This window comes from Pyrgilauda ruficollis, unplaced genomic scaffold (genome assembly GCF_017590135.1).
Source record: "Pyrgilauda ruficollis isolate IOZ18807 unplaced genomic scaffold, ASM1759013v1 scaffold9, whole genome shotgun sequence".
Lineage (NCBI taxonomy): Eukaryota > Metazoa > Chordata > Aves > Passeriformes > Passeridae > Pyrgilauda > Pyrgilauda ruficollis.
The window spans coordinates 6600388-6612670 of record NW_024531043.1 but is presented as its reverse complement, the minus strand read 5'-3'; the positions used below and the strand labels follow the sequence as shown (position 1 = coordinate 6612670).

Sequence of the window (12283 nt, the reverse complement as noted above, 5' to 3'; positions counted from 1 at the left end):
TCTTGTGCTTTCTTGCAGAGCTCCCTGTAATTCCGGAGGCAGCTGCGCTCTCCGGGCAGGCGCTGTGGGAAGGGCTCTGTGCCGCCGGAGCCGGCAGGTTACAGCTCTGAGAGACGCTGGGAACAGGCGGCTTCCCTCTTTGTCTCTGTAATCCATCAGGAGAGATCCGGGGGGGCGGGCCGGGAAGCGGGGGAACCCCCGGGGCTCCGGGCGCGCAGTCCCCGGCAGCCGGAGGGACCGCGCGGCGGCGCCGGGCACGGCCGGGGCTGCTCGGGCACGGCCGGGGCTGCTCCGCCGCTCTCCCGCTGCCCGGCCCTGCCCCTCTCCCCGCTCCCCGGCGCGCCGGGCGTGGCCCGCTCCGGCTGCGGCTGCCCGTCAGTGCCGCCCCCCGCACGGAGCCTCCCGGCGCCGGGCAGCGGCGGCACAGCCATGTGAGAGCGGCGCGGACGCGTCCCCTGCCGGAGCCGCGGCGGTGCCGGTCCTGCCGGCGGAGCGGGGCTTTTCCCTGGATGGGCTCAGTCCGTAGGGAGGCTGCGGAGGGGCTCTGGGGCGCCGAGGGTGCCGGTCCGGGTACAAAAGGAGCGAGCTTCGCCGGGGGAGGAGGCTGCGGAGGCTGTCAGAGCGGCAGGCTGGGTCCGCGGAGGGGCTGCGGGCAGCCGGAGGTGTTCCGTGCTGGGCACAGCGGGACCTGCACCTCGCATAAATGCCTGCGGAACTCAAACAGGTTAGTGCGAAACTTGTGTCCTTCCCCTCGGGCTCTGCGGCCGCGTGTGCGGGTCCTGGTGGCGTGGAGAAAGCTGTCAGCGCTGGAAGGGGTTGTTTACTTGTGTTTTCGTTTTTAGCTGAGAACTAAGAGCAAAAGCTGAGCTGCTCTTTCTAGCAGAGCGTTCGAGAGAGAATCTGCTTTTGTCCCTGTTGTGTTAACTGGTGAAACACCCAAAAAAGCAAGCCATTGTGTTCTTTGACCTTCTTGTCCTGCTCAATAAATCCAGGGAGCTCTTTGACATGAACAGCTAGAAATAGTGCTTTTAAAAGAGAAAGCTTTGCTATTGTGCTTTTGTTCAGTGTTTGCTTTTCCCATACTGTGTTCCCTAGCTTTCTCTTTGATTTTGTTGCTGGACATACCAGAGAAATAACGGTGGTTTTTCACTCTAAATGTTATCTTAAACATAAAGTTCTTCTTGGCTGTCGTCTTAGTAGTTATAATGGACTTACAGCTTAGTGCAAAAATATTTCAAATATTATTCTTTACTTTCAAGTGTCATTGGGTATTCCAGGGCAAAGCTGTTGCAGACTAGATTTAAATGAATAGAGATCATATAGATGCCTATAATTCATAGGTGCTTTTCGTGGGTAACCTCCTTTTCCTACCTTGTATGCCTCAGGAAACCTGATAAATTCAGGTGGTGGCAGGGTAGAGCTGCTTCTCCAACTAGGACGAGGTTGTGCCTTTTTCTTAATCGTCTTTTTTCTCCTCTGCCTTTGTAATTTAAAACAGAGTACTGTAGAATAAGAGAATGCCACAGTAATGCATCACTGATAATACATCCCTGAATTTGTTTGGACTCATTGCACTGGGGTTGTTAGAGTTTTTCTGGCTTAGTTTAATACCCTGTGTTTTGCCCACCCATCTCAGTAACAGAAGGCTGAATCATTTCATGATGCAAATAGGATGCTGATTCCCTCGAGGGGAAAGTAGCCCTTTCAGCTGGGTCCTCCAGTGAGCATTTCTTTGTCTGTAGGATTCCCTGGAATCACGGTCCTGCCTGCTGGAGGTGGCTGAATGCTGGTTTGTTTGGGTACTTGTTTGTGTGTCATGCTTCCTGTGGGCGTCTTTGGGAGGGATTTGATTTGTCTGTGGTGCTGTTCATGTTGTCTGACCCACAGCTACTGTACCTGTCAAATTATGTGCACTGGATTGTTGAGTTTTAGATAGATTGATCTAGTTAGCAGCTCCAAGAGATTTTGGTTTTGTCTGTGTTTTTGTAATACATAAAGGAAAAAGCTGGAGGTAAGGAGCAGAATGCTAGCAGCAGAAAAAAAGGTGTATTTCATGTCTTTTGACCCATGCAGTACAGCTGTGTTCGTGTCTTCTGGGTTTTCAGTGTTGATAGGCGGAAAAGCTTGAGTGAGAGTGGAAGGTTGTAGTTAATCACTTTAGGTCATGCTTTTCAGTTAGCTTGTAAATTCTTCTTCCATATCAAAACAAAAAAAGTCATGGTTTTAATTTTCACACTGTCTGTCATAGCTGAGGATTAGACAGAGATGTGGTATTTTATCTCTTCTGCTGGAGTAATGGTTCTGGATTCATTCTGAGGTCTTTTCACAGAATTAACTGTTCAATCTGGTAGCACAGCAGTTTATTAGAGAATGCTTTGCTTAATGAAAGGTGGTAGTTTTAAGCCATGAGTTGTCAGAAAAATCTACTGTGCAGTTACAGGGCCTCTAGAAAGTAATTCTTCAGTTGTAATGATCATAATTAAGTAAAAATAACCAAATGAATAAATGACTTTGAGATGGATGGCAAGTCTATACAATCCATCCAGATAAAGATAGGAGAGATACTACAATGGACTTCTGCCACATTAAGTGAAGGCCTGTTGTGTTTAGATAAGGACAGCTGTGAAATAGTAATTAAAAAGAATGAAGAATAACTTCTAATCATGCTTTTGCTGGGAATAGTTTCCTGAAGTTCTGGGCCACAAAAGCAGCATTGTACCTGAGAGCACTGGTAGAGGAACCAAATGCTGAAAACCAGAAATATGGCCATAATGTTGGGGGTGGGTGTCACCTTCTCGAGTCTTCCCTTGGCCATTCCCCTTCCCGCTCATGAGGGAGGAACGCTGTTGAAGTTTGTGCTGAGTATCTGCAGTCTGCAGTGGCCTTGAAAGTAAAGAGTTTATGAAACTGAGAAGGATCTTGAAGTCTGGAACTCTTAAAATATATGTTCATGCAGTATCACATACAGCTTTGATCTGGATCTGAAACCTAAAGTGCTGGCTTGCCTCAGGGCCATCAAGTTGTGAAGCGGAAAGGAGTCACTTAAAGTGACTTTTGCCAAAAGCTCTTTAGTTCTCTGTTACTCTTGCTTAAGAAAATACTTTATTAGCATTCTGGATTCAGGCGCTGACCTCAGTAAAGCTGGCCTTCCTCAGCACTTTGTTCCTGAAGCATTTCACTAGAGGATGATACTGATGTGAGGGAGTATGAAATTGTAGATCTGGCAAGATGAAAAAGCAGTTAATGCATTAGTGACATCCCTGCTGTGAGTCCGTACCAGTGATGGAAGCTTGTGGAAGAAATGTTCATGGAGGTGCAGCATGAATAGAATCATCATCAAGCAATTGGTCAAGTCATATTAGAAAAACCAAATAAGAAGGGAGTGTGAGGTTTGGCATGGATATCTGTAGGGATTCACCCATGGGTTCTCACATATGACAGGCCTGAAAGAGGTCTCATATGCTCTACTGCCTTGGAGTGAAGAGGTGTAGCAGTCTGCAATATTGAGTCCTCCTTGCTCCCCCAAGCATTCCTTTTGGCAGCAGGCGTGACCTCTGTGGCAGAGCTGGGCAAAGGGAGTGTGGTTTGGGACTCGCTGGGGTGTTGAACAATGTACAGGAGCAGCTGAATGGCTCTGCCGCAGAGGCAGTAATTCTCTAGAGGATGGTGGATTTTTGAACTCTTTGGGCAGTTACTGCCCAGTTCAGGTGTGGAACATCAGCTCAGATGCCAGAGTGTGCCTTTACCTCTCTGGAGGAGCTTGCACAGCTGAGTCCTTCAGCATAACCAGGAAGCCTTGGAGCGGCAGGAGGACACCTGTGTAAGATGTGGAAATGGAAGTGTTCTGTTTCTGAAAATGCGTCAGTAGGAACTGTGTTTCTTTAACAGTGCTGTTGGAGGTGTGAGGCCTATAATGTCCATTTTGTGTGCGTGCACAGCTTTGTAACAGCATGGACGTAACAAGCAAAGCATTCCAGCAATTGCACTTCCCAAGGCTGTGCTACTTAACCACCTGTCCCCAGGGTCTGGAGCTGTTGTACATGGAGCATCAGGCTGGCTGCAATTTTTGCTTAAGTTACATTGCAGTTACTAAAAATAAAAACATAAAAATATGTTTTGGTGGTTTTGGTTGGTGTAGTGTGGGGTGTTTTTTTTTGGGTTTTTTTTTTTTTTTTTGGGGTTTTTTTAACAAATTCTAAAAACAGATGTGTGCACTCAAGGTCTTTCTAAATGTAGAAATACTGATTAAGGAAGATAAAATGGAGAAAAAAGCATGTTAAATAATCACATTTGAAACTGGATGGACTGGATGTTTATAACGAGGCTGCTCACAAACGTTGAATTGCAAACACTTTTTTCCCAGGAGTTCATTCCTGCCACTAAATTAAGGTTTGATTCAGTAGGAGTAGGATCAAGGCCACTGGTGAAGTTCTGTCCTTGCATTTGAGTGTTAAAATAACAAGGCATTTCACTGAATATAAGGATTTTAGCATATTCTTAGCATGTCTTTACCTGTTCCTGCCTCTGTTCCTCAGTTGCTCTAAATTATTTCATCTTTGCTACCAAAATTCTGTAGCTGTAATGCAGAGAAACTTCTAAAAAGCTCCTGCTTCAGACTGCACCACTGCCTCTTCTCCTTTGTGGAAATATTTGTTGATACTGCGGTGTGAGATGGGAGGTTCAGCCATAGGGTTCAGAAAATCCTGTTCTTTGCTGCTGCTGGCTGTTGGGTTTGCCAAAATGTGCAACAAGGTAACGCACTCATGTTTGGGAACCATTCTGGGGACAGAACCAGTGAACTGATGCACCTGAAAAACTGAAGCAAACCTTAAAGCTCCATGAAAAGAGGAATGGCCTCCTGAACCAGGCTGTTTGTGGCCCTTGGAAGGGTTGTACCTTCCTCCTGGGCCTGAAACAGGGAGGAGAAGTGGCTCTGTGTGAAGTTCTTGGGAGAGAGACAAGGGCAGGACATGACCAGGAGCATGTGGGCAGGAGCTCATGTGATGGCTCTGCTGGTGAAACAAGGTGACAGTGCAGTACAAAACCTCAGTGCCTTGGCCTGGGAGCTCTGTATACATTTGGTTTGCTCAGATCTTCCCAAGGACAGACCAGAGCAAAAACAAGACTGTATTCTTCAGGTGTTTTTGAAACCACTGTTGTTTCAGTAGCACGTGAGAAGTGAAACACAGGATTTTGCTAGTAGGTTTTCTTTGGTTTTGTTTTTCCAGTGGAGGTTTGAAGAGTAAATGGAGTCCCTGAAATAAATTCTAGAGAGACTAGAGAGAGTGTTTCTCTCTCATATTTCAAATTCTTGGATAAAAGGGAAGCTGAAATTCAAACATTGATAGTTTTAAATGTCACTGTGTCCTTTGTGTCTTCTGTCTCTCATTAAGTTGCAGCCAGGCTTTGGGACCTTTTTTTTAATTCGCCTTTATACCTAAGAATGAGCAACTCTCACTATACCTGAGAGAAGCCAGATGAGCAACACTTGCTTTCTTAGGGCAGCATAATCTTTTGTGTCTAAGATTCTGCCACCTACCAGTCGGTGAACAGAATCCTTTCTGTTGTATTAAGTGGTGAAAACTCCATGAGCTCGGTGCTCCCTCTGCACTGCAGTAATGTGAAAATCCATAACTTCCAGTGGTGCTCTCTGCCTCTTTGATGAGTCAGGCCCACACCTGCTTACAGCAGGAGATTGACAAACCAGAGTTTTCCCTTTTATCCAATCCCACACATCTGTCCTTAGCATCACAACTCCTCAGTGTTCAAAAAAGAATTGTTTTAACTAAACTTGGAAGTATTTTTGAGCTTTGGAATTTCTGCCTCTACCAGCTAAATCACTTGGTGCAGTTCTGAACTTTCATTTTCAGTAAAACTTTCTCAACGAGACTATTGTAGTGTTCAGAGAGTTGTTCCTGAAAGTCTGTAATGAAACCAGAGTCAGGGCTTATTTTTGTACTGTAGAGACTGTATTTTTGTATGTGTTTATATATATGTGTGTGGGTATAAAAATACATATGTGGAGATGAGAGGATGATTTAATTTAAGTAGCATTACTCTGGATGTGTGTAGTGTAAGACTGCTCAGAAGAATCATCTAGAATGTTCAGAAGTCCTTTCAGAGTACAAGCTTGTAATTGATTAAGGAGCTGATGAAAGAGATGCAGCACAATTTGTTTATGGATGGCAGAGCCCTGAGATCTAAACAGATCCTGTGTGTGACCAGGATTATTCCGCTGTTTGAATTGTAAACTTTTGGAAATTATTTTAGTAAGTTTTGCATCTGAAGATAATTTGCATCCTCTCTTTTGATATGATTCTCAGGTGAATTTGCTGTTAAGGGAATAAAGACCCTTTTGGCTCCTGGCCATGGCAGTGAGTGGGCCTTGGCTGCTTGGGTGTGTGATACTTTACAAAGACACAAATCAGTGTCTGTACCAGAGTTATGCAGAGGTGAGAGCGCCAGATTTGAATAAGATAAAGTCACTTGTTTAAGGAGTTCAATACAGGCCTTTGAAAGTATGTTAATTCCAAGCAGCTCTGGAGAAAGGATTGATAGAGTAACTGGTATGAAAGATTATATATGGGGCTTTACACAGTACTGCACTGTAGTAATGTGAAACATTTGTTTTGGAGGGACAAAATTACTTATTTACAGAGCAAATTATGTGGGTGGCTAGATTTCTCCATCAGCACCTCCCTGAATCCTTGTTAATCACTGATAAACCAAACTAATTCTTGATATTGAAATGGTATCTGGAAGTTCTTTTATGGCACCCAGTGTCTCTTATATTGGCATAAATTCTGTTGAACAGCTGCTCTGGTTCTGCATCAGGTCATGCTGATGTTCTCCCAGGCACCTTCCTGGTGTGACCTTCTTGCCTTACTGTGGCATCCAGAATGGCCATTCCTAAGTCATGGGAATGTAGGAACTGGAGGTGTGCATAGTGTCTTTGTTTACTCATGCCTTGAAGCTCTCAGTGCTATGATTGGGGCTTCAGAAGGGCTTGCATCCTTTGTATGCTGTTCCAGATGGACCCACTGGCTGATTTGCAAACAGAAGTGAAGCACAGTTCTGGTTTCCTCCCCAGCAGGGAGGACAGTGGCAGGGTGCCTCCTGATGCTTGTGGTTGGGTGAAGTTAACCACACTGTTTTCTGGATCAAATTTCAGTCAAGTGGTCATGGAGAAAGCCTGTCCTTGCCTTCTAGCACTGCCAGGCAAGTCAGTAGATACTTTTAAATGTTTGGCAGCTTTCTGAGGTGTGCTGCTTATGGTTTAATTCACTTCTGCAGGGTGATTGTGTCCCAGCACTAAGAGTGTCAGAACCTGATCCTGCAGCTCCTGTCTCTGTTTTTCAGTAATTTTTTTTCCACCCATGTGCTTTAATAATCTTATTATACTTTCCAGTTTTTCATTCTCCTCTTTGACCAGCAGGAGTAGTCTGTATTTCTGACTATAGTATGTTTACAAGAATTATAAAAAAAATGTATTCCTCTCATTAGCCTATGTAAATGTGAGTACGTGTGCGACCAGCAGGAGTATTTCAGTCTGTATTTCTGACTATGGTATGTTTACAAGAATTATAAAAAAATGTATTCCTCTCATTAGCCTATGTAAATGTGAGTACGTGTGTGCTAGATGAGGAACATGTCACATTTGTCCTTAGTGATTTCATGTCATCTGGGCAATTCTTTCAGCCAAGACATGTTATTTTATTACCTGAGGTTAGAATGCATCCTGGTCATGGTGACACATTTATCTTATATTTTATGATGCAGTCTTATCACATCTCATTCCTTTTTTCTTTCCTATTCAGCTTTTCATCTGTCAGTGACAGCCATGACACTGGGTAGTGGCACAGTAATACCAGGGCTCTGTATTAGTGCACACTGTTGGCAGTTTTTAAGGGTAGTACTTTGTTTCTAAGGTAAAATATTCATTCTAGCAGGTTGTTTCTGGAGGGGATAGCCATTTGTAATTACATCAAAACCAGCAGCCATCAGTCATTTTAGATGTAGGAGATGGCAAAAAAGACTTACTTGGATAATGTTCAGGAAATATGAAGCAAACAGAAAGTGACGCTGCACCCACCCTTCTTGCACTGCAAGGAGTGCAAAGAAGCACTAATTGATTTTTTATGTACTGGTGATGGACCTTCATATTTACAGTTGTAGCTTTTATATTTTAACATACAGAAATTATCTTCCATCAGCTGTATGAAAAAACAAAGTGAGAGGGAGAACATTTTTTGGTTCATTGCTGAAAAAGTTGTGACCCTTCTTAATATGTTGGATTTAAAAATTTATTTTTCCCTGCCATGCCTTCAAGGGCCAAATCTTCAGAGAAAACTGCTACTATATAGGTAACCAGGATTGAGGGACAGACTTTCAGACCTTTAAGCTAGTATACACCAGCTGCAGATATGATTAGAGATCAATTAAAAGGTGCTGTGTCAATCTGCTGAATAATTTGGAAAACCTGACTGCTGGTTTTGATGTGTAAATAGGAACTGAAGCATCTGCCTGCAGTTTCTCTAAATCTAGTGTGGCACACTGTTAATCCCGTAAGTTTTTCTTCTTCTTGGTCTTTGAGACTCCAGTCAGATCATCTTTGTTTCATTTACATGGGATCAATTTTATTTTTCTTTTTCCCACAAAGCTGACACTTCAAAATTTCAGCTTAACAGTGCCAGCGCAAACTTTACAGTACTCAGATAAAATTTAATTTTCTTCCTTCGCTGCCTCCACCAAGAAGCATAGCAGATAATGTGTAACACCCATGCCTAGCTTGGCTGAATTCCAGAGCCCTTCCAGAAAAAGAGACACTGGTAAAATCAGCATCTGCCATGTAAATCGAGATAGTAAAGGAAGAGTCATGTCCACAGCAGCTGAAGTGCTGTGTATGCTTGCAGAAAGACCATGCAAATGTGTGGGTGTATTTCATGAATTGTTGCTCTTTGGATTTTTTTGTTCCAAGAAACTTGGCTGAGGTACATTGTGTGGATACTGTTTTGGCAACTAGAATTGCAAAAATATTTACGAAGTCTGTTGGGTTCTTACCCCGTGCTCTTATCCCTCCTTCCTGTATTTAAAATTCCCTTAAGTGTTTTGTTTTAGTCTTCTAAAAATTCATCGTTTTCCTTTAAAGGGACAAGGAGAATTGGTTTTCTCCTGATCGTAAATTACACATAAATGTTTTTGAAAAACGCCTTTTAAGTTAATGTTATGTTGAAACACAACACTTAAATGACTCTCTTTTTCCTAATATTTCCTGTAGATTTTTGAATTGTAAAAATTTGTGAAAGGTGCTTCCCTCTTAAAATGCCACTCATATGTTCTCCTGAGGTAAAACGTTGAGATGGCTTTGTTGAGCACGTCGTGAGATAGCCTAGATAGATGCCCTCTGTTTGGGGTTCTGCTGTGTTGTATTTCCGTAGCGGTGGTGCGAGTGCAGCCCTGGCTGCCTGAGGATTCCGTGGGCTCCTGATCCCATCCCAGATGAGCACGGGCTGCTCACCAGGCTGGCAGGCAGCTCTGGGACACGCGGTGTGTGGGGCAGGCAGTGTGAGGTGATGAAGGTGACTTCTCCATTGGACAAATAAAACTCAAATATTGGCCTTGGCAACTCTTGAGGTCCATTTTCTCAGAAGTGTTGCCTGGTTGAGCAGTGCACTTCAGCCTGGGGTTACACTGCTGCTTCTCGGTTTTTTAGCTTGTTCCTGAATTTCTCAACTCAGTTCTGATAGTGCCCAAAGCCATTTAGAGCTGGTGTTCTGCAGCACTCGTATCTCGTTAGCTCTGGAGAAGCATAGTCCAGATTTTGGCCACAGGTAGGTCCAAGTCTCTATACAATTATGTCTTTGGATTTAGGTGAGAATGGAAGGAAAAGGAAGAGTGTCATGAACAGATCAGTTCCATTGGAAATGAAAGAGTTAAGAATGGAAATCTGATTGCACAGCTGAACCCTCAATAGGAACTTGTGGTCTCTTGAGAGAAAATGCCATTCAGCGCCGTTGCACAGAGTTATTTCATTCTTAATTTTAATTGACGTGTCCCAGAATGCAGCCTTCTCTGACGAATCCGGGCTGCACAGAGGCGTTGTGAGTCTCAGTCTCTGTGTGGGCGATTGCTGTGTTTCAAATTCAGGTCATCATTAATTTCCCTTTGATAGCAGCATCCTTTCTGCCTACTTAATTCATTCAATAGGTTGATGAAATTTGAATGAATCTTCCCCTAAGTAAGGTGTTGGTCACCTCCTGGGATTTCAGTGTAATAATCTTGCCCTGCTCTTTTTATCTTTTATGACAGTTTTAGCTGCTTGCCTTGTTGACAGGGATATCCTGTGCAACTTCAGTAACAGGAAAGTAATTATTTTATTGTTGTAAAAACTGGGGTGCATAGGTGTTTCAACTTTTTTTGGTGGGAGAGGGGAACACCTAGAACAAAAAGTTGTTCTGGTGTAACATCAATTTTTCATAAGTCTTCTGGGTTTAATTCAGATGCAGTTAGTTATAAACCTAGCAAGAATAGGGGAATCATGCAGCTCTACCCTGTAGTAGTTGTGAGGAGTAGAGATATATGCCTTAAGTATTTCTTTAATATTTTATATCTCCAGTATTGATTGCATTTTTTAAATAAAATGTATGATTGACCAGTATTGGGATTATCCCAGAATTTACAGAACTTTCTTACAGCTTTATTCTCTGCTTTGTATCCAATAGGCAGCAGTTTAAAGAAAACTTTGCAAAGAGCCTAAATGCACACAGTAGCCACAAATGCAGTGGAAAACTTGTGCTAGAGAACATCACCTTGTGATTTAATTTGTTCTTAACCTGTAGGTGTGAGATGAGGACAGCTGCAGGTACACCTGGAACACTGAAGGTTTCATTGGGGTGTAGACTTGACTACCGCTCCAGCTTATGGATAAGTGTCAGTGTTACAGGTCTAAATGCCTTAAAAATACAGATTTCCAGGGTAAAATTTGTTTCTAGTTACATTCTGTATGTTATTATTAATCTTCTTTGTCTTCTCAGCTTTTTAAGCTGGTACAGTGTTTTGCTGGCACACAACGTGTAGTAGCTGTATAAAGAGAGTCTTCATTATCTTGGAATTTTGCATAACATCAGCGCCTTCGTGGAGACCATGCAGTGTTTGATGGTGGTCATGGTGATGATCAAACTTACTGCATCTGTAAAAGAATGTTTGTTTACAAAGGGTCACTCTCAGCTTAAAGACATTAATTAAAGTCTTCTCAAGGGTTTGGATTTGAACCCACTGTTCACCTTTTCCAGAAAAATTGATCAGTGGTAATGGAGGTAGACTAAGGGAGGACAAAGGGCATTATATGATACATTCTTAATTGTATATATTTTCCCTCTGAGCATAAACAGGATCTGCTGTGTTTCAACATAGGAAAATGGTTTTGTATTTTTACTGCTTACCAAGTTTGAAGTAAACTACTCTGAGTTACCTTCCTAGAAAGCCTGAGCATTGCTCCTGTGTAGAATTCCTCACTTGACACAAATTAACAGGAGGCAGTTGTTTAGCTGTTTCCTGGTAAGATTTGAATGCCCCTAGATAAAAGGAGACAGAGCTCCCTGAATTTGATGGGTGGGTCAGCTGTGGTGTGCAGACAGTGCAATACTCCAAGTGGTGCTGGAGCTGAGTGTGCAGTTCATGGCCCCTTGTCCTGCTTCAGCCTGTCTCCAGGCTGACATGAAGTTCATGAACCCATAGCCTGTAACCTCCATCACACTTTTTCTCCAAATTTTGGTCTGTGACACCATACCTGGAATATTTCCTGGGTGCAGGCCTTCCCCTCCTCTCTGGTTGGTAAGCAGGTGAATTTTACTGCTGGTGTGCTGCGTAAGGTCTTGTAACACTTGCTTTTGCCTGATGTCATTCTGTTTATTGTAAAGCAAGGCATGCAAATAATTATCATCTCTAATTGGGTGTTTCTTGGGAGAAATTATCACTGCTGACTTAATTTTCCTGGAGTTTCTCTGGCCTGGGGTTTGGAGCAGGAAGGGAGCCTACACAGGCATTGTCCATGGGTGGTTTCAGGAATAGGTGCTGTGCTCAGATGAAGTGTGTGATTCAGAAGAGAAATGAAGTTTAATCCTGTTACCTGGTCTCCTTCTGGTATTCTAATTTTTGAAAAAAACCCTTGATTTTTAAGCAGGTGAGTTAAAAATATTGTAATTTAATGTGCTTATACTCTAGTACAGCTGCCTGCCTGCCTTAGCTGGGCTGGGGGCTTTATTAATAATTAAACCATTGATTT

At 43.2% G+C, this 12283-nt stretch overlaps 1 protein-coding gene across 2 annotated transcripts in view; it reads left to right on the top strand.

Moving 5' to 3' along the window:
* The first annotated feature begins 227 nt into the window (after positions 1 to 227).
* ARVCF (ARVCF delta catenin family member) overlaps positions 228 to 12283 on the top strand; it is a 135839-nt gene continuing 123783 nt past the window's right edge. For both annotated transcript variants that reach the window (XM_041488480.1, XM_041488479.1), the window contains exon 1: positions 228 to 724. In XM_041488480.1, coding sequence (XP_041344414.1) covers positions 704 to 724 — 21 coding nt within the window. In that variant the 5' untranslated portion in view covers positions 228 to 703. The remainder of the gene's footprint in view (positions 725 to 12283) is intronic.